The sequence below is a fragment of the Euwallacea similis genome, chromosome 8, assembly GCF_039881205.1.
Source record: "Euwallacea similis isolate ESF13 chromosome 8, ESF131.1, whole genome shotgun sequence".
Taxonomy (NCBI): domain Eukaryota; kingdom Metazoa; phylum Arthropoda; class Insecta; order Coleoptera; family Curculionidae; genus Euwallacea; species Euwallacea similis.
The window spans coordinates 1,403,578-1,424,529 of NC_089616.1; the positions used below are offsets into that span (position 1 = coordinate 1,403,578).

The 20,952-nt window shown below is 36.4% G+C and overlaps 2 protein-coding genes across 2 annotated transcripts; both read left to right on the forward strand.

The window, feature by feature from the left end:
- The first annotated feature begins 523 nt into the window (after nt 1-523).
- On the forward strand, nt 524-3,569 carry LOC136410427 (uncharacterized). The gene is made up of 3 exons (XM_066392584.1): nt 524-722; nt 1,256-1,498; nt 1,548-3,569. Exons 2-3 carry the CDS (start codon nt 1,256-1,258, stop codon nt 2,856-2,858), a joined length of 1,554 nt encoding a protein of 517 aa, XP_066248681.1. The 5' UTR covers nt 524-722; the 3' UTR covers nt 2,859-3,569.
- Nucleotides 3,570-7,978: 4,409 nt separating this feature from the next.
- fuss (fussel) lies at nt 7,979-20,820 on the forward strand. Its single transcript, XM_066392658.1, has 5 exons — nt 7,979-8,686; nt 11,416-11,563; nt 11,723-12,576; nt 20,064-20,241; nt 20,437-20,820. The coding sequence occupies exons 1-5, from the start codon at nt 8,615-8,617 to the stop codon at nt 20,568-20,570; spliced, it is 1,386 nt and encodes a 461-aa protein (XP_066248755.1). The 5' UTR covers nt 7,979-8,614; the 3' UTR covers nt 20,571-20,820.
- Nucleotides 20,821-20,952: the final 132 nt, after the last annotated feature.

The following is a 20,952-nucleotide window of genomic DNA, read 5'->3' on the forward strand; positions in this document are numbered from 1 at the left end:
ACATAACACTTTCGAGCAGTTCTGTCAATAAAAATGTCACTTTAATAACAAATCAATCAAGACAAGTTCGAAAAATATTTTGATTTTGAGGGCAACGACAAGGCTGGAGATGAAACAGAAAATATTTCAAATTTTGAGGAATTTACTTAGAGTGGTGTGTTTTAACGATCAACAATTTAAACTCAACTTAAAAATGCATGCAGGTGCAGTTGAAAACTGTTGGGTGGACCTGCGCAGTGTTTGTGTACAGCAACGAATGGAACTACGCTGCAATGAAAAGCAGACATTTCAATTTTTAACTATGCCATCTTGCCAATTTTAAAATATATCAAATTTAAAGATTTGAATTCTAAATTAAAGTTCTCATTTAATTATGCTCAAATTATTATACACTGGTTCTCACTAGTTCTTGGAGTGCGGGGATTGACATTTTCTAGATGAAATCGAGCAAAGTGCGGTATTTGAAAACGCCTAAAGAGATGGTAAATCATAAATTCGAAGTTGAAATCGGACAGCCGAACAAAAGGAAGCGATGTATTAAGATTACTTCATTGGCTATGGCTATTTTTATTATGATTTTTATGTAGAACATTGATTTTAGCTTAATTTATATGAAAACAAGGAAAATCGTAATTGTAGGTACGAAAAATGGTGTCTAGGTGAAGTACGAATTAATGTTAATGTGATTTTAAACCATTTTACAGGTATAAACAAAGTAAAAGGTAAGAAAGTTGTTGTTAAACAATATCAATAGGGTTGAATTTTGTCTGACTTCTAGCAAATTTGAACCTTAGATCATTTCCATAAGGACGGTTTTCGTGTAGTACTATATCGCCGGTTGCCCGCAATATTTCTTTTAATTTGTTTCACTTGTGTTTTTATTTAAATAATTTTCAGTCATTTAAAGACAAATGAATCATTTAAAAGCCAGTTAAAGCTGTTCCCTACCAAACTACCCAGCACCTATTGCTTTCATTTTGTATTACTTGTGTTGTTTTCCATATTATACATTATGTTTTTAGTTCTCAAGTCTTAAATCAACCAAGACTCAAACACTGCACATTTATAACAAAAATTATAACAGTAAACTATGTCCAAATGGGCAACAATATAGGGATACATAATGTTCCATCAAAATTCTCATTTTTATAGAGCCACACTGGTTCAGCAACTGTCACACATTGAGGCTGTTCACATTCATTTTACTAACCCTGTAGGTAAAGCAATTTAGAGGACAATTAGTAAACTGTTTCAGATGGCTGAAGATGTGACAGGAAAAGAAGCAAGTGAGGTCTTACACAGTTTATTGTCTGAGAAACAAGACGGTGAGATGGATGAGAATCAGAGTCATAATACAAATTTCAATCAAGAGGCAGATGTTAGTGTTGGTACTGAAGAACAGGCGGCCATTCATTATACTCCTGTTTCAATAAGTCATTCTTATTTCTCAACTATTGATGGCACAAGCACTTTTCCGACTATAGATGACCCTCAAGTGGTAAGTGCCCTTTGGTGCAGTAAATCAATAGATTGATGTACTTTTTAAGGTTATTTGGGAGGGCCATGCTATTGTTGACCCACTGGATTCAAACTTGACAGCCATATATGCAAGTCAACCAATTTCTGAAGAAACTACTTCCCAAAGTGCGTCTAAAAGTATCGAGCCAAAACACAAACCAACACAAAAAAGTAAATCTAATCGTCCCAAGTCCGTCAATAGGAAAAAAGTTTCTCCTAGAGAGCAAAAGAAAAAAGCTATTGGTCTTCCTGCTGCAAGCGAACCAACAAAGCTGGAAGAAAATCCTGTCCAAGTTAAGGAGCGGTTTAAAAGAGGCTGCGAATGCCATGATGAAAGTTGCTTTAGGGGCCTGAATCCAGAGACTGTATTTAAACATCGACATAATATTGCAGAGCTCACAAAAGGCGAGCATGATATGTATTTGATGGGAGTAACAATGGCTTGTCTTGCAAATCCTGATATCACTGTAAGACATAGAGAAAGACGAAGACTTAGGGCCCAGTATGTTTATCAAGGGCGAAGGGTATGCCTAGACGCCTTTTTGTATCTGGAAAATTGTACCCATTATCAATTGAAAAGAATTAGAAAACACGTTATGACGCATGGTGTCGCCCCAAGGGTGCACGGAAATCATGGGAAGAAACCTCATAACACATTTAGCTTAGATATTTATTGTCATGCCAGAGAATTTTTGAAGCAATATTTGGAACAGCATACAGGAGAAAGAGATATTCTTAATACCAAATTGCCCATCCAGTTACCTTGGGATGTGACGCGAAAGAATCTCCATGACGCCTATAAAGAATATGGACAGATTTTAGAACCGGGCGTAAAACTTATGGGTTATTCAACATTCAGGCATTTTATGAAAGAACAGTTTCCACATGTTAAATTTTGTAAGTTAGAACCTAGAGGAAATAATCACCAACCTCCTGCTCAGCAACCGCAACAGCAACATCCACAACAAATTTTAACACAGAATCAACCGCATGTTCAAGTTCAGCTGCCAGCGCAAATTCGCAATGTGGAAAGACAGAAAGACCAAAATATTCAACAAGTACAAAAATGTATCATTAGCAGTGAAGTTCAGCAAGTTATTCCCTTAGTTGTTTCTTCAACTGAAACATCTGTTAATCAACAATCTCAAACCTTTTTGGTTACTCCAGTACCGCAAATTCTATCGAGTGCTAATGTAGTTACCTCACAGAATACGCCAAACACAAATGCAAGCACGTTTGCGTACCAGTTAACAAACGCAGGTTATGTGATAAACGAGCAAGGGAATATAGTCACTACAATTGCTAACGATCATCACACATCATATTTTAGTAGGATATAAAATAGGAGTATGTGTGCAGTTTCGAATAAAATGCCATGCATTTTAAAGATTAGGACCTCGCTTTAGTCCCTTTTATCTGTTTATTGGGTTAGGGGGACAAATGTTCGGTCAATTATTTTTAATATCAAGTAGAAAAAACAACAAAAAATAGTAGAGTATTTTAGGAGTATTTTTAAATTCAATTCCCGTCGATTTCAGCATCCGCAACTCGCTCTTGAAAGATTTTCTCCTTCCTCAAATCGCGTAATAAATTTAATTGTAAGCCCACATAGGTATCTTTAGATTGCACCTTTTCTACCACGTGAAAAGGGCCATTCAGCAATTCTGTTCGATAACTCAAGGGCGTCTCGTCAACAAAATTAATGATATCGTTCATTGTTTTATTAGCGGCAATTTAAAATTCACACAAGGCGAGAACTTTTAATTCTAAATTGAAAATCCTTAAATATGAACAAAATTAGATGCCAATTAAATTTTTATTGTCTAGGGTGAAAGAGAAGTTCCTGATGGTATGGTGCAGGAAAACTTTGTTTGCTAATTATGATGGTAACTAGCCGAAAAATAGGGGTCAAAAAAGTTCCAAGAAACAAATATATATATCCTGTATATCTCGTAAGTATATACTTTAACATTGTTATTTTAAATAAAACACCCTGTATATTTTGAACCATTTAAGTTCTAATTAAATATTCTATAACATAATTTCAGCGACATAATAATGGGTTGTTATAATAAATTCGGTTTTTTGTCTGAAACTATATAGAAAAATCTGATCAATAAACTGAGTTTTAAGGTAAACTTTTCTAAGGTTCATTGGTAATTGCCTATTAATTTCATGCGGAGGTCGATGCTGTTAATTACATTCAATATGTTTTCCTAATTCTTGACGAATTGGCGTATCGCCGTTATTTTGAATGGCTTGTGTAGTTAATTTCTCACTTTCCAAGATAAGTTACAGGATCACCTTTCGTGGACAGCCTTCTACATATACTCTTTGCATTTATCGACTTCACCCCTAACAGCCAACTTCAGTATCATCAAAGAGCTTTTCCCAGACACGTGTTAAGCAATATATTTTTTCATTTAATTGAATTGATTTTTTAAAGCTCATAAAATCCTCTCCGCACGGCGATTGAGGGATGAATAAGATGAAAGGTGTTCGGCAATTTAATTGGTCGTAATCGCTTTGTGATATGCTTAAATACTCCTAAAGGCACTTTTTCTTTTTATTGCATTCAGAAGAAAATAATTCTGACAACACTGACGTCCTTTATAATGTTCCATAATGATGTAATTTTTCTTGAGCTTAACTGAAATACGGCTTTATGAAGCTTTTGGTAAGTAGCATCGGAAAAAACAGGTGCTAGTGGAACTTTAATGTTCTACTAGAGGTACTCAAATGGTAGCAAAGTAGTACCGATTTATTACAAAGATCCATGTGAGCCTTCAATAATAAAATAAATCAAATCAACTTCGAAATATAACGCTACATATAATAGGTTGTGCAAATATTCGTAAATAAACCGTCTGTATAGGGTAGATGCCCATCACGTTTTCCAATCTCGGTAAATACTATTAGGTAAGCCAGCGTGTATTCATGTGATATAATACCCCGGGAGATTCAATTATTGCTATTATTAAGTTACAAGGAACGAGTGGAAGATTATCCCGGATTTTAACATGTATTAGAAGGAACCTCCGAGTGTAACAAACTATACCTATTGGTTTAAGCACTTCTCTGAGCTCTAAAGGAACTAAAACCTTATCATTCTTTTTTTTAAGCATGGAGAAAGTGGTTTAATCGTCTTAGATATCGTGTGTCTCAATTGGTTTCGCATATCTGGAGACTAATGTAAGTGATACCAGTGTAAAATAAGTTAGTAAAATCGGGAAAATTCTTGATTTTATGGGATACTGCCATTAATTTATCTCACTTTGTGAAAAATTAAGCCAGTGGCCAGCTCCGCGTTTTAGATTTTACATTTTTTTAACAAAACTCAAACTGCTGCTGATAGCAAAACGTCATCTCTTTTCGAGTTACATATACAGGGCGTCTCAGAAACAATCCAGATCGTCACCAACATACAGAGCGATCAATATTTTTCGCCAGTTTTTTTTTGGTCACATCTTTCGAAACGCTTTGCATAACAAATTGGAATTTGGCCGGTACGACTTCTGATGCAAATCACGTGGGATGCAATAATTACCGATACAGGCCGACCTTATGGCTGAACATTTAAAACCTCTAGAACAACTCCGGTTCTAAACAGAGCGCTACAGCTGGGCCAGTTTTTTCCAATTATAAACTCTATTTGGCTTAGCACGGAGATTGTTAGTTAATCAGTTTAGTTGATTACGAAGCGCAGGCACTCGACGGTAAGCTACGTCGACGAACAACTAAATAAAGCCAACCTAAACTTTAACTGGAGTAGAATGATTGCATTTTGTCGTTCCGGCCGCCCTGGCTTTATTGCTGGAGCATTATTCACAAATATTCATTTTCTCATTTCGTTCCCATCTTGTTTCCGCCATATCTTAAAATCCCATCTTTATTTAAATTCAGTTTATTATTGTGTCTCCACATTATACAGTGCGTTCCAGTTAAAACAGCAATCACGTCAGTTTGGTACAAGTACGTACATAGATTGTGCGTGTCTCAATAACGTCAAATTCCACGCATTCAGTAACTCGCCATGATTCCACGTTCCACGCGTGGACCGTGGAACTTCGACGTTTGCCCAAAGGGATCGCTGGGCGACATATGGTTGAACGCATTTGTTTTTCTTACAAAATGCTCTTCCTGGTGTGATGGAGATGTTTTGCCCCAGGACCAACATGCCTGCTGAATTTCGGCTGCCTGTAATTGGCTCGAGATGAACCGAAGTGGAAGGAAAGTGATTACCAAAAAATCCTCATTGGGGAAAACCCCAAGAGAAGTCTTTGTTGTATTAGCACGTGACTTTGGTAATCATGCCCACCCCAAGGCGCACATATACATACATTAGTACGTAAATTGCTCCATACGTAATGGTTACTTTCATGGATGTGACCAGCGGGTAATTTATTACGTGAGCAGTAAATCTACCTCCATGGAGAATGACAGATCGCAGTTGCATTTAACCAGCAGAGCATGTGCAAAAGCACTGCGCGTCACTATAAATTTGAGATCATTACTGTATGACGTCATGCATAAAACACGACATTTAGAAAGAAAAACATCCCCAAGAGTGCCCAAACTGTCTGTAACAATTTAGACCTTTAAAAGAAAAACTTTTTCAGGCGGTTGTTTCGGGCTATTTTCTAGTTGCCGTATACGAAATTGAATCCCAAACAATTTGACACGCTAATTTAACTACACGAAGGCAGCCGTAATTGAAAATAAAGGGCGGCAAGCGTGACATAGTGACGCAGCAATTCATTTGCCAAAAACGGTCAGAAGGCGCATAAAGTGAGGCAACGTGGTCCCTGGTGAGTTGTGGCCGCCCATGAATTATTCATCTAACATTCAATTATACCTCAGATCTGCCCGTGGTCCTTATTATTCTCAGACAAATGGTGTTATTCTCGTATAAGTTTAAACTTACAATATGATCCTTTTGAAGGGTCTATTGCATGATGCACGTAATTTTCCACATAAGTGCCTACGTAAATGTCGGGAAAGTTAATTCTGCAATTGACGAGTCAGTGTCATTATCGAAAGCTTTTTTTTTTGTCAAAGCTTTGCGGGTTTTTTTACATCCGGAAAAACGTTGGTATTGTTAAATGTTCCCCATAAGTCCCAATAAACAAAAATCCAAGAGTGTCAGATCAGCAATCGGGAAGGCCGTGAAACAGTACCACCAATTGTGGGGGTGAAACAGTTTCTCAGGGAGTGTTCTCCTGATTGGAGACATTTATTTTGAGGATATTTTTCGAGTACTAGTGGAAGGATATTCCTCAACAAAATTTAGCACTTCTTCCATATGCAGAACTCGTTGTTGTCCCGGTCAACTATCACGCTCTAGGTGTGTTTACAGTACTAGAGCGATTATTTTTTGTGCAATAGGTGTGTCTTCCTACATATATATTAATTATACAATAAATATTGATAAAATTTAATTATAAAATCAAAGCAATGTAGTGACTGAAAATAGATGACGAGACGTCTAATCAATAATTCGTGAATACTCGGAGAGAAAGAAACTTGTTTAAGAAATCATCTTTCTCTTATTACGCAATTTTGTTATGTCGTTTTCTGTTTTGTCAACTATTTTTGAGGTGGTTACTCACCTCTTAAAAATTAAATGATAAAACTTCATACACCCTATACAGGGGGGGCCAAACTATTGCTATCTTCTAAACCGTAAACGTTACAAATTTGGTTAAATTAGACAAAAGTTGTTAAATTTGATGACAAGTTAAGATCTCGAGGCACTGTTGCCAAAATTTGTTCGGTTTCGGAAGTATTAGGAAAAAACAAAATTTTGCTCAAAACGTTTTTTGTAAATAAACTGAAAACTAAGGATTTTCGAAAAAAGCTTTTCTTACAATACTTTATTGGTTTTTAAAACTCTACACACTAATGATAAGTTTTAAAAAAGAGCACTTTTAGTTTCTCAGATATCGACACGAACTTTAATTTTTTAAATACGGACCTGGATTCGATTCAACAATGACCTGGATCATTAATTTAATTTCTTATTTCAACAGAGGTACCTAATTTATTTTGTTCTACATTAGAGTTTTAGGATTAGAACAAAATAAAATTTATAGTTTCCAAAAGACAAACCTAAAAGTATTAGAAAACGAAACATGTTTTGAGCAAAATTTCGTTTTTTCCCAATACTTTCGAAACAGAACAAATTTTGGCAATAGTGCTTCGAGATCCTAACTTGTCATCAAATTTGACAACTTTTGTCTAATTTAACCGTACTTGTAACGTTTACGGTTTAGAAGATAGCAATTTGACCGCCCTATAGATGGTTATAGGACATGCATCATCCCAGCTGCAAATCTCTAAAAAAAATATTTTTTAAGACATCGCGTTTATTTTCTGCAACCCTCGTATTTATTTAACGTTTTGCGTTGACTCCAATGCTAAAAGAGATGTCGTCGGATGAGACAATGTTGGAACGCCCTGTAGATAATACGTCTTCTTAACTATCAGATATAGAATTGGTATAGTGAAACGTGCTCCTTAATGCTCTTGAATAAACAGCAAATCTCCCTGGCGTAACATTTTAATCGGCAACAAAAGTAATTCTCAACGTCCCTAAAGGTCTGACATCTGAATTAAAGTTGGAGATGGTCGAAAGTTGGAATGTATAGCATCAAATTAAATAAACGTGCAAAAATAAATCTAAGCCAATGTATAATATTAGTAAAGACTAGAACTAGAAACCAAGAGATCATTGGCCATTCGCCAACATTTAAGGATTGGCGATGCCTCCCTTTCATCCCTTGCCTCCATTGGATAACACAGAGGATCCAAATATAGACACATCCCCATTTTCGCAGTTCAAGGCGGAGCCTCCAAAGGGTAAATCGTCTACCCTGTTGGAGTTTTCATTTGTGTCCCAGCTATTGTCAAATTCGTTTCGAAAGTGGCTCTTTCTGCTAGTGAAAAAAGATGTTTCTCAATTGAGTGTTGTTGAAATTCATTTGAAATAGTGTTAAGTATGGAGTAAATATTTAATGACGTTCTGACAGACGGTCTTCTCGTCGTCATCATCATCATCATCATCATCATCATCTGCTTACCTTTGTGATGACAAAACATGAGTGTGCAATCAGATGTCTCGGCGACAGCGATACCTATAAAAAAGGAGATTATTTCGAAACCGAATCAGGTAATAGGTATTTAGTGTCATTATTATATTTAAAATGTGGGTGAGCTAACCTGAACGGTTTGCTGATATTAACGGGCGCTTAACCGACGGTCAATAGACGGATTTCAGATTAGTCTAAAAATATACGTACTTCCAGTTAACTGCAAAAAGGCATCTATGTAACTAATTTTAACAGCAAATACGTTATTTGAATATTGAGGTAGGAGGTGTTATCGCACAGTTAAAATTTAATTTTTTTTCGGGCCTCTTCTAGCTTTTGAAAAAATTTCACCTCAGTTTTTGAATTCGATTTATAACTAAAAATTCTATGTTTATCACTTATCAAATTCTGCGTCTTTTTATTTTATTTATTTTATTTTTTATTTCCATCTTTATCAGTTGATGATTTTTGATTTAGAACATACGTGTCCGAAACGTTTTTTAGAAAAACGTTAAAAAATTTTCTTCCGTTTATTTGGCGGCTGTGGAAGTGTTTGAAAGCGCTGCAGCCTCCCGACAGCCGGGTGGAGAGGCCATCGACATTTGTCCAATGTTCAAACGGCACATCTAACCCGATCTAACCTACACGTTAAAATTAGTTCTTCGAGAAGTAGCTCAGTTTTTTTGTCAAATGAAGGTTTTTCTTGCAATGAAGTGTGAAAATTGTGGTGAACTCAAACGTAATTTCGTGGTAGCTTCCATTCCAATTGAAATAAAAAAAAGGAAAATCCTTACTTCCATCCTGCGAAATAGTGTAGATTCAATTTTATAGATTTACGTGCACTTTAGTCTCCAACACACAATTTAATCAAATTTTAAATTACGTGTGACAACAGACCATCAGTGACATTTAAACCCTTAGGGCCTAGGGGAGAACCAGCAATATCGTGCTAGACGGTTAAAGTTAAATGTTCGTTACTTAAAACGGAGAATGTGCAGGCGAATTGAATAGAAAATGTAACAGCAGCATGTGTTTCGCAACAATTAATATTCTCTAGCAATCAAAACTAATTTCTAACATTGTTTCGGGGACACCCTGTATGTTGTCTTATTTTTAGGTTCGCCATTCGCTATTTCCTATTTATCATCTCTGATTAGTTCAGGTTGGGATTTTTTTGGCATTTTTGCCGAAGGTGGCCGTGGAGAGCCATGACGTACGTAAACAAACAATTGTGACTCATTTGCGCGTTTTATCAAAAGCCTTTAGACCAAGCTAAAAATGATGATTCGGCTGCAATTCGCCTTCGGAAGGTGAAGAATACAGTGGCTCGAATTCAGGCTAGATAGATAACATATTAAGTTCTATGACGATGTTGCACAACAAATGTGTTATACAACGTTTTTATAATCTTTAAAAAAATAACGCTCTTCTACTGTATTTTCAATCCATTTTTCTTTATTATACAGGGTGATTCTAAAGTTAGAGTTATCCTTTTACCAGCAAATAGGGCTTCAAAAAGTAAAATTTTTTTTGCTGATGCTTTTTCGAAATATTAACATCAACGGAGATACTGGGTATCAAAGGTTTATTTAAAAAATTAAAATTTATTAATAATTGCCAAACCACTTGAGATAATTAAACAAAATTTTGTAGGCGCTAGTAATAGTCCAATTGCATTGGAACCATCACTTCGATAATTTTTACCAGAAAACAAGTTAAACAATTTTTGAGCCTTGGCTAAATTAGTAAATAAAAACTGAACTAAAAAATAATAAAAGAGCTTTTCTTTTTAGATTTGAACAAGGAATTCAATAATAATTTTTATTAAAAAGAAATCAGCGACATACTATTTTTTTTCAAAAATATTAAATAACTTTTTTACACGTGCGCCACTGGTAAGCCCAAAAATAATTTCTTTTATTGAAGAATTTCCCTCCCACCTAGCTACTGACACCTACAAAATTTTGTTTAATTACTTCAAGTGGTTTGGCAATCATCAATAAATTTTAATTTTTTAAAGAAAACTGACACCCAGCACCTCCGTGGGTGTTGATATTTCGAAAAAGCGTCAAAGGAAAAAATCTTATTTTTTGAAGCCCTATTCGCTGGCGAAAGGATAACTACAATTTTGGAATCACCCTGTATAATTTCCGTAATCATATATGCAGGATCGGACTTAAGAAGCCTGGCGCTCTGAGCCGTCGCCCATCCTCGTTCCCCCATAAGCCGGTATTGCATGTATGAAACGATATTTTTTACTTTTTTCAATTACTTAGTGTTTCATCAATAAATCCATTGGCTGAAAGCAAATTTTTTGAATTTTGGAAACTAAGTGTGTATTAATATAGTTCCTTAGCTTTAATGCGAGGCAAAATGTCATACTCCTCTTTCATAAACGTACCGTTTTACAAACCGGTTCTCTTCTTGTTCGTTGCTTTTTATTAACTTTGAAATATCAATCAGTACATTTATTTTGATAAGTGGCAGGCAATTGCCTTTATCACCCATTACTGGGGGAAACTTTCGCTCCAAACATTTTAAATGTCAATAGGGTGATCTGGTACATATTCCAAGATTATTAAGCCAGCAGATTTGGTTAAAAATTTTCAAGGAATCTTAGCATTGCCAATTATTATTTCAAATATGCATTTAAAATTTATTTATTTATTTATGTTTTTTTATTTTTTCATTTATTCAGATATTTTTTCCTAAGTAGGTTCCTTCAGATCAGCTCCGGTTAGCCTACACCCCAACACTAAGCGCCACCACATTTGTGTTATCAGATTATTTACATTGTTTATTTTGCTAGTTTCAGGTCTCAACAGTGGTTCTCTATGGCGTTCCAATAGTGGCGCTCATCATCGAAAATCAAGAACGACTCTGCTTGGCCCAAATATCCAACACGCTGCTGAAGCAGTTCAGTTACAACGAGATCCACAACAGGAGAGTAGCCTTAGGTAAGTAGGCGCAAACACTTGGGCTTGCAGCAGACAACTCCCAAGACTTAATTTTTTTTCGCATCAATAAAGTTACGTTTTCAAAAACGACCATCCTGGGTGTAGTTGCTTGAAGATGTGGCGACATGAAATGCTTGTTGAACAGGTTAGCTATTTCAGGAATAACTTGCGTGCAATGCACGCCAGTCCAACTAGAAATCTTGCGAAGAGCAGGTGCTATGCCCGTATCATCAAGAAGATGTGGCATGATAACGCGAAGAGAAGCCGAGCGCTTATGCAAGAGCTTCCTCGGAGACAACGACCCTCCAAGGCTTCCAGACGATTTCGCTTTCGCGGTTTTCCATGAATGCGCCTGGGGCTGTAGGGGTTCCTTTCTCCCCTCGAGATACAACTCCTCCAGAGCTAAATGTATCAAGTGTTTGATCTGCGGCTTGTTCTTCTCACCCAACAAGTTCATATTCCATTCTCATCGCCTGACCAGCAACGACAAATACGTTCAACCGGACGCAGCCAATTTCAACTCTTGGAGACGCCACATGAAACTTAGCGGAAATCCTCCGGAGGAAATCGTCCACGCCTGGGAAGATGTTAAGGCGATGTTCAATGGAGGAACTCGCAAAAGATTATTGTCGTCTTCAGCCGTGTCGCACAGTTTGAAGCAACACGTGTCAAAACCCCAGAACCAGCCGGTGGTACCATCACCAAGATTAGCCAGCTGCCAGGAGCTGCCTCTGCCCCTTTCTCGTGTGGCAATGGATCTCATCTATTACAAACCACTAGGTTTTTCTTCGTACTCCTCGTTACCGTGGCTCAAAGGCGCCCCTCTAATTTTCCCCCAGGAGAGCCCCCTGTATCCGTTGGAGAAGTCGTACCAGTCCGCGTTTAAACCGGTGCAGCCAATAGTGAAGAACTGCAGTTCGAAAATGTCGGACGATAGCGACCACGAAGTGGACATTGAAACTACCGATGACAATGCTGAATCTACTGGAAATTGGGAGATGGAAGAGAAAAAGGTAAGAAATTTTCATGTTACTTAAACAGGACATCGGAACTCCCGCATGAACGCGAAACACCAGAAGTAGAATTTCGGGGAATTGCTTTTCGATCTCCTTAAGGATGTTTGATGAATAAGAATTACTTGCTCCTCGTTATCGATGTTAATTTACCTAAATTTCTGATAAAAACCTTTCTGATTTAAAAGCCTCGAGACGAGCTAAGTTTTAAGTGTGATTTCTTTCAAATGGCCCGATCCCCGATGGTGCGATAAAATTCATTGAAAGTCCAAACAAGCCTTAATGAAGTATCTTTAAGTCTATGCGACGTAACATTTTCGAAATTAAGCCTCGATTAAGACGAATCTCAGCTGAACACAAACTCGTATGACGCACATTCATGATATTCCCTTTGGCTCCGAGGTTTTTCGTTCAGGCTCAGGTCTTTTGATTTTCTATGATGTACAAAGTGGGCACTTTTACAGTGCTCACCATTGGGGTGGTCGAATCGATAAGACTTAGTGTTAAAAATCGCTTTTATCCACATGCATTTGAGACGGAAAAAGAACCGCCAAGGAGAGTTCTTGAAGCGTTTGGGCGTGTAAAACTTGCACGAGGCGCCGGAACTGTCATCAGTTTTCAAGTTTAAGGCGGTGTCGATATGGATAATCCATGTATTCTTTTCAACTCGTAGAACGAGATTCGTGTTCTAAAGGTTAGACAAGCGCCTTAAACCGATACCAATTACTCTAATCCCTCCTTAATATTCCTTTTAATGAAGGTTTGCTATAGCAATAAAATTCACTCATATTCGGACTATTATTTTCGGCATGAGGGGGAGCTCGTATAATAGAATCAATTCCGGCTACTCCCTAGAGAACAGAGCTTCGCCAAGTATTAGTGCCGTCATTTATAAAAACAGAGAGCCTGCATAAAGCATCATTATTGTGATGTTCGTGATAGAAGGAAAAGGCCGATAAAAAATGGTGATTGTTGTTAAACTACGACAAAAAAATGTTTTCGCCCTTTCGCTTCTTCCCGATACCGAAAATGGAGGTAATGAAAAATTAATAATCAACGTGCGATTCCGGCTTGGAGTGATCAAAAAATGTCGCGTTTCAGTCGTGTTACCGGAAGTCGGGAATTTATAAAATGACCGCCAAGCGGACTGTGAACCGGATATCACGTTCGGACCATCGTCATTTTATGAAAAAAAGTAACAACATTTGTATCGATGGCCAAAGTTTATTGGTGCCGAGAAAAACGAGTAATTTATGTGAATAATGAGACAAAGCGAACAAAAACCAACTAAAAACCTTAAAAAATGTCTACTGTCAAACTTAAAAGACTCTCCACGACGGAAGGCGATGTTGTCGCATTGTTTTGGCTCTCCCTAGCACAGGTCCTAACAATATCAGTATTGTTAGGGCCTGCGCTGTAAGATGTGCCTTAAGTTTAATAAAAATAAATGGCGAACTGTAAAAAATGTAATGAAGCGTAAGGCAAATATGTATAGTGGTGACCACCACCCTTTCAAAGTCGATTAATGTGTTGGTCTTTTTAATCAAATGTAACTCAATACGTACGTGTATGTTTAACGGACCTTTCAATAAGATTAAAAGCAAATATCTGGCTTGAACAAGGCGCTACTCTAAAAATACAGGGTTATTTAATTTATGTCAAGTGTGGGTATAAATATAAGGGGAAATATGATCGAATATTATGGCAGTTTAGCCATAAGACGCACTTTTTGTATATTCCAATACTTCTTTATTTTTTAAGCCGCATAAATCTTTCTCTGTTCGGATCTGTGCAGATAAGTGTATGAAACCCAAGTCGACGTGGCCACGTCACCATTCGTCACAGAGCGTTATTTTTATTTTTTTTTGTTCGTCTACAGTATGTCCACAGATAGAGGACCCAAGAGGACAAATGGACAAAATATGTCGCTTTTCGACAAAAAGTCATTATTGATAAAAGTATCTGCTTCTTGAAAAAATACGATTTACGAAGATAACTTTAAACTTTTTTATACAGGGTGCAGAAGAATTACGAACACATGAAATACTATCAAGAGTAAACTAGCTTTATTTCCCATTTTGGAGTAAAATGGTAAATAAAAAACAGATTTCAAATTTTATCCAAAGTTTACATACAAAAGTCCACTATTCCAAAATAGTTTATAAATAATTCGAAATAGTAGATATTACTCATTCAAACACACCTCCCCCGTATTCGACACATTTCTCAAATTTAATATTGTGACCCTTGTTGTCATACTTGTTGTGAATACGTGAAATGAGGTGAAAAAGGTAAAATTAGAAATTGTTTGAATTAAAAAATAAATAAATAAAACTTGGAATACTCAGTTAAAATTGTGTATGTAAACTTTAGGTAGGATTTGAAATCTGTTTTTTATTTACCATTTTGCTCCAAAATGAGAAATAAAGCTAGTTTATTCTTGATAGTATTTCATGTGTTCGTAGTTTTTGGGCACTCTGTATAAAAAAGTTCAAAGTTATCTTCATAAATCGTATTTTTTCAAGAAGCAGAGACTTTTATCAAAAATGACTTTTTGTCCAAAAACATTATTTGTCCTCTTGGGCCCTCTATCTGTGGACATACTGTATAAGGGCAGACACCCTTTTTTAAGCACTGCTAGTGTTGCTTAAATCGTTTTTTAACACATATGTCACCACTCGGCATCAATAAAACTTAACTACAGTTAGAACGTTTTAGGAGTACTTTGTACAGCATTTCCAGTTTCCTTCTATAACATAAGTTTCCTGCACACTGTGTCTCAGTTATCACGTATCCTGCCGTGTTAGCGACACTACCAATTTGAAAACGTACCGTGTTTCCCCGAAAATAAGCCCTAGTTGAGTTGGTCGACGGAGGGGAGTCCCCTCTCCCAGCCTCCCAGTTGGTCAATGATGAATGGTGATGTGCACACTGTGCGTACTATAACCTTGCACAGTTTTAGTAAGTTCACATTCATGCACCGTTTTAGCAACGAAAATCTTATAGTTCTCTGCAAAAAAATAGAAGTTAGGGAAATGTTAAGAGGAGTAAGCACGTATCAGGCTGACGACCATCATTACCTGAATCGGAAGACATCCTATTTGAATGGACTGCTAAGGAGCGAAGTACCCTAATTCTTTTTTTACAAAAATTTGATTTAACACGAGTTAAAGAGAAAAAAATCTTTTTTTACACGAATTGTTTTGTTTTAACGCGATTTTCAATATTCCATGAATTTTTTTAATTAATTTTTCTGATGAATTTTTCTTACGATATTTTTTTTATGTTTCTATGAATTTTTTCATTCTCACTTCTTAGAAATATGTATTGTAACTTCATAATTTTGATGGTAATCATCGTGAACAACGTCATCTTAATGAGGAACGAGCTGCAAAATTTCAACGTGAACTTAAATCATTAATGGCATCTTACAGGGAACTTTATAACGATTTATCACGAAATCAAACACAATATTTAATAACTGATTTCCTTCTAAAAACCACTGAATTATCAACACAGGAGATTAGAGATGATAGTGCAGAAATAATTTCACAAGATGATGAACAAAATAATTCTGGTGATAGCAGTGATATTGTAGTCTTTCGCACACTTATGCGTTTATTGTCAGAAAGTGACAATGCATAAAATTTTCCTATCTTTATATCATTTTTACTTTTTTTATATTAATGAATTTCAGATATTACTTTCTTTTTTTTTAAGTATAGTTTATTTTTCATAATATACAGGGTGTTTCAGAGTTGTGGTGGCAAAAGGAGAGATTCCTCTGACCAAAATAAGAAGAAAAGTTCATGTGAACATGAGTCCATAAGTGCTTTGTTTTCGAGATACAGGATGTTAAGTTTTAAAAAAATTTTTTTTGCTATCAACAACCAAGATTGACAAACTAACGTTGTTGACTTTCAGTTCAGATCAATGCAGACCGTTTACAATAAACACACTCACTTTATTAAAAAAAATAATTCTAAGCATTATTATTTCTCTATATGGAGTTTAGAGACGTGCCGAGGTATGGCAATGCAATTTTTTCTTGAAAACGAAGCAAGACACGGAAAAAAGCCAACAAAAATGTACTATTTTTAGTGGGGTTATCTGAATATCACATAAAAGCCGCAAAAAAATAACAGGGTGATAGGTTTTCCTGCAAACAACCGACTTGCTCGTTGGGTACGCTCCTGGAAACTCTGGATCAAATCTAACTAGTCCAGACGGTGTATAATAATTGTTTTAATAAACCGTAAAAATTTTATTCAAATGGTAAATGCGTTTCTAAGCGATAAATAAAAAAAATCTTTTTTTTTTTAAACTTAACACCCTGTATCTCGAAAACAAAGCACTTGCGGACCCATATTCATATGAACTTTTTTTCTTATTTTGATCAGAGAAATGCCCCCTAGGCTTTTGTCACCACAAGTCTGAAACGCCCTGTATTTAATGAGTTAAAATGTGTAAGCACGAGATAAATTCTTAAGTGGACTCTAACAAGTTTTTTTTATATTGGTTATTGTACTTTTTAGTTGTTTTTTTAGATCTGGAACCAATCTGCTATTTTTCCACTTAGCCAATATCTTTTTCTACAGGAATTATTTGGGAACCTATCTATCGTGTAAAAAGAGAATTAGGTGTATTTGGTTCAGAACCTGAAGAAATATTAACGATTGTGCACGAGAAATAAGACATTCCCCTCAAATGAACCTTAACGCGTCTTTTGCAGCAAAAATTAACGCAGGGTTATTCAAATGCCCCACGTAAAATTCATATCTTTTTTATAAATGACTTTTTCGAAAAACGCTGAGACACGTAACTTCATTGAAATCACTGTTCAACTTTCGGTGATAACATTCATCCCTTATTTACAACTCCTTCATCCTCAGCCACTCTAACTTTTTTTTCCAAATAACAACTTAGGTCATATGAGGGCGCTATGAAAAGGTCTTCAAAAACTGTATTCGGTGGTACCTCTCATTCCGTTTTGATGAAATAAGGGCTAATTATTTTTTAAGGACAATGCCCTTTTTAATAAAATGAGTTATCCTAAATAGATAATTACCATTTACCTAATTTCATTTAATGTGGTAAATGTTGAAAATGCCCTCCACCTTTCACCTGACATGCACCGAGTCTAGGATAAGTATTATCTACTGCACTACGAATATTTTTGGATGAAATATTATTTATTTCCATTCTTATCCTATGTTTAAGGTCCTCAATGCTTTCAGGTCTATTTTGGTACACCTTTTCCTTTGAATACCCCCATAGAAAGAAATCGTGTGGTGTAAGACATTTATTGCATTAAATGAAATTAGGTAAGTGGTAATTATCTATTTAGAATAACTCATTTTATTAAAAAGGGCATTGTCCTTAAAAAATAATTAGCCCTTGTTTCATCAAAACGAAATGAGCAGATCCAGATTTTTCGGTACCACCGAGTACAGTTTCTGAAGACCTTTTCATGCAGCCCCCATATGACCTAAGTTGCCATTTGAAAAAAAGTTTGGGTAGCTGAGGATGGAGAGGTTGTAAATAGGGGATGAACGTTATCACCAAAAGTTAAACAGTGATTTCAATGAAGTGGCGTGTTTCAGCGTTTTTCGAAAAAGTCATTTATAAAGAAGACATGAACTTTATGCGGGACATTTGAATAACCCTGTACAAGCCCAGGTCTTACTGCTAAACATGGTATTCTCATCAGTTCCGTTCGATCTTGCGGTAACCCAGACCTCGGTGGTGGGCCTCGCAAAACTGGCACCCCGTATCAGCCCCACTAATATGACACATTTTTAAGTACCTTAGACTTAAACGAACTCGTTCCCTAATTTACCGCGTACGATTCGTCCCGAACTGCAACAAAAACAACGTTTATTCCATGTGGCAGGAGAGAAAGAAAGAAATAAAAGCGGAAACTTTCCGTGTATTATGAAATTTTGGGTCATTACTTTTAGAAGAAATGACGCGAGACGAAGGTTTAAGTTGTTCCAAAATGACCCTGTTATCTTGTAAGTGTACGTGCCTTGTTTTGCGATATAAAAAAAGCAATCATGTACAAAATCAGCGCTCGGTATCGACTGTTTGTATGTTTCCATTGGGACACATTCGTCGGCAGTTGAACGTCTGCCAGCCTGAACTCCCTCATGGATAAGAACTCATTTAACTTGGAATGTGTATTTATTATATTCTCGCTTCGTTTCTGCTAATGGGTCTTCACAGGCCCGCATTTCTTTGATTTCCTTGCCGATTTTAATTACCTATTTCGCGAAATAGATTTTTAATTTCGTGTGGTAAACTGCGCTTCGACCGTCAAAACGGGCGTCTGAGAGAAGAAACGCGGCCCTGCCGGGGCAATTTCAATTTGCTAAAGTTAGTTAACAAAAGAAGCATCCCGCCTGTGTAAATTTTAATTCAAAATCACATAGTAAAAAGTCGACGAGTGATTATTTTACTGGGGATAAAGGTACAACAGTTCCCCCAAGCGATTTAGTATAGTAATTTAAAAAACTGCCGCTTCTATTGTCTCAAAATGTCACATTAAATTAAGCGTTTTACCCAAAGAGCCAAAAGCAAATCGAGTCGGCATTTCCTCCGTGTTGAGTCGTTTCATTAAATTACCCGAAGAGAAACCTCCCTGTATCTGCCATTCTGTCTGACTATCTGCCGTTCTACCTTCCTTACGTTTGTGACGATTCTACACAGACGATTTTGATAAAATTCCCCAATGAAGGCGGTAATGACTTCGGAGCATAGATGAGGAGAGAAATCAAATTTCAAATATGCATATTTTAACGGGAGGTAATTTATAGGCAGCTTTATTAAATGAAAACTTGCCCCCGTTATATTCAACTTCAATTACCAATTATGCAAAACTCTCCAGAAAGTCAATTTCACGATTTATTTCAAGTCACAGAGTCCAATAGAAACATTGTCGGATTTTCCGTCGTGCAGACGAGGGGAGAGGCGTTTTATAGATATTTTCGTCCATCCTCCCTCGGGGCAGATCAGATCTTAAATATTCACAGATTGTATGCTGTAGCTCCTAGCATTGTGTATATTCGTTTTCGGATATTTTAAATATTCAGTGCGCTATAGAAGCAGTAATTAATCTATTGTCAGATTTTCTCTCATTGTTGAATTGTATTCACTCTACGGAGCCGACTTTAATTTACTCGTAAGAGTCCCATTATGTTTTTATATTTACATAACTTGTAACCGTGCTAAGCGGAGGTTCATACAATATTTAAGGCCAGTTATTTCACCCCTTTATTTTGCTTGAAATCGATTTTGTTTTTATAAGCAGTAAAGATAGGTATGAGCGTTTTTTCATGTTTCGAACAATTTCACTATAAACGTTTTAAATGTAAACTACTCATAACTGCGCAGGTTGTTCTAATAGTAAAATATTCGTGTTTTTTTTCTTGCAAATGGCATATTAACACCATGCACTTCCTCAACTCACCAGAAATTTTATTTTCCAGATTCGAGAATCTTCCAAGAGTCCACAAGTAAACATCGCAACTCCAAGGGAGGAGCATTCACCATTTAGTCAGCATAGAAACTGGAATGTAACGAGACTTTCCATGGACGCTCCAAGTAGAGAGACCTTTTTAAATCGTCGTCAGGACGTTCAAAACGAATTTTTGGTTGGAGAAAATGGTAAATTTGTCTTTTTCACTATAAAGTAACAAAAAATCCTTCGTCTTCGAAATGCACAGAGTGGCAAAATAGGCCAAATCTGACCACTCGATACAAAATTTGGGCTTGATTGCATATTAAAAACTGATGAAGTGTGAAATAAAAACTTTCATAAAACTGATAAATTCTTTTTACCAAGATAATTATGTGTTCCAGGTGAAACCGGTCTTTCTCTCAGAAAACCTGCATGCATGGAGATAGGATTAAATCTGACGTCGAGTTACAACGCGTGTTCACCTCAAAGCGGAACAGCATATTCTATACCTGAAACTGAAAACAAAGTGACGTAGTTTTGTAGATTTGCTCTTTGTTAAGTATTTTTAGGGCATAGTATTCAAAAACTATTATCCAGTCGTACGATATAGTCTAGTCATAGAATTAAATCAGTGATGATAGATTAAGGAGAAAATCTTAGATTACTTAGAATTATAAGAAGAATTATTGTATGTTTTATTGATCACCTTCACCCATTTTGAGGCATTTAGGTGGATGACCTCCTGGCTAAACGCAATAAAACTTAGGGGGGAAACGGGTGTTCGAAACCAGAAATAGGAGTAGTCGAGTGATCAAAGACGAATTCGAGCTACTTGCCGAGTAACTTTTTCTGTACAACATAGACGAACGATAGTGCTCAGCTTGTCCCTTTGGAGAAATTTTCACCTGTTCCACTTG

Coding starts and splice junctions, on each gene's coding strand:
- LOC136410427 (XM_066392584.1), top strand. CDS start 1,256: ATGGCTGAAGATGTGACAGGAAAAGAAGCAAGTGAGGTCTTACACAGT. Junction 1,499..1,547: donor CTATAGATGACCCTCAAGTG/GTAAGTGCCCTT, acceptor GTACTTTTTAAG/GTTATTTGGGAGGGCCATGC.
- fuss (XM_066392658.1), top strand. CDS start 8,615: ATGAGTGTGCAATCAGATGTCTCGGCGACAGCGATACCTATAAAAAAG. Junction 8,687..11,415: donor TTATTTCGAAACCGAATCAG/GTAATAGGTATT, acceptor TTATTTTGCTAG/TTTCAGGTCTCAACAGTGGT. Junction 11,564..11,722: donor CAACAGGAGAGTAGCCTTAG/GTAAGTAGGCGC, acceptor TAGCTATTTCAG/GAATAACTTGCGTGCAATGC.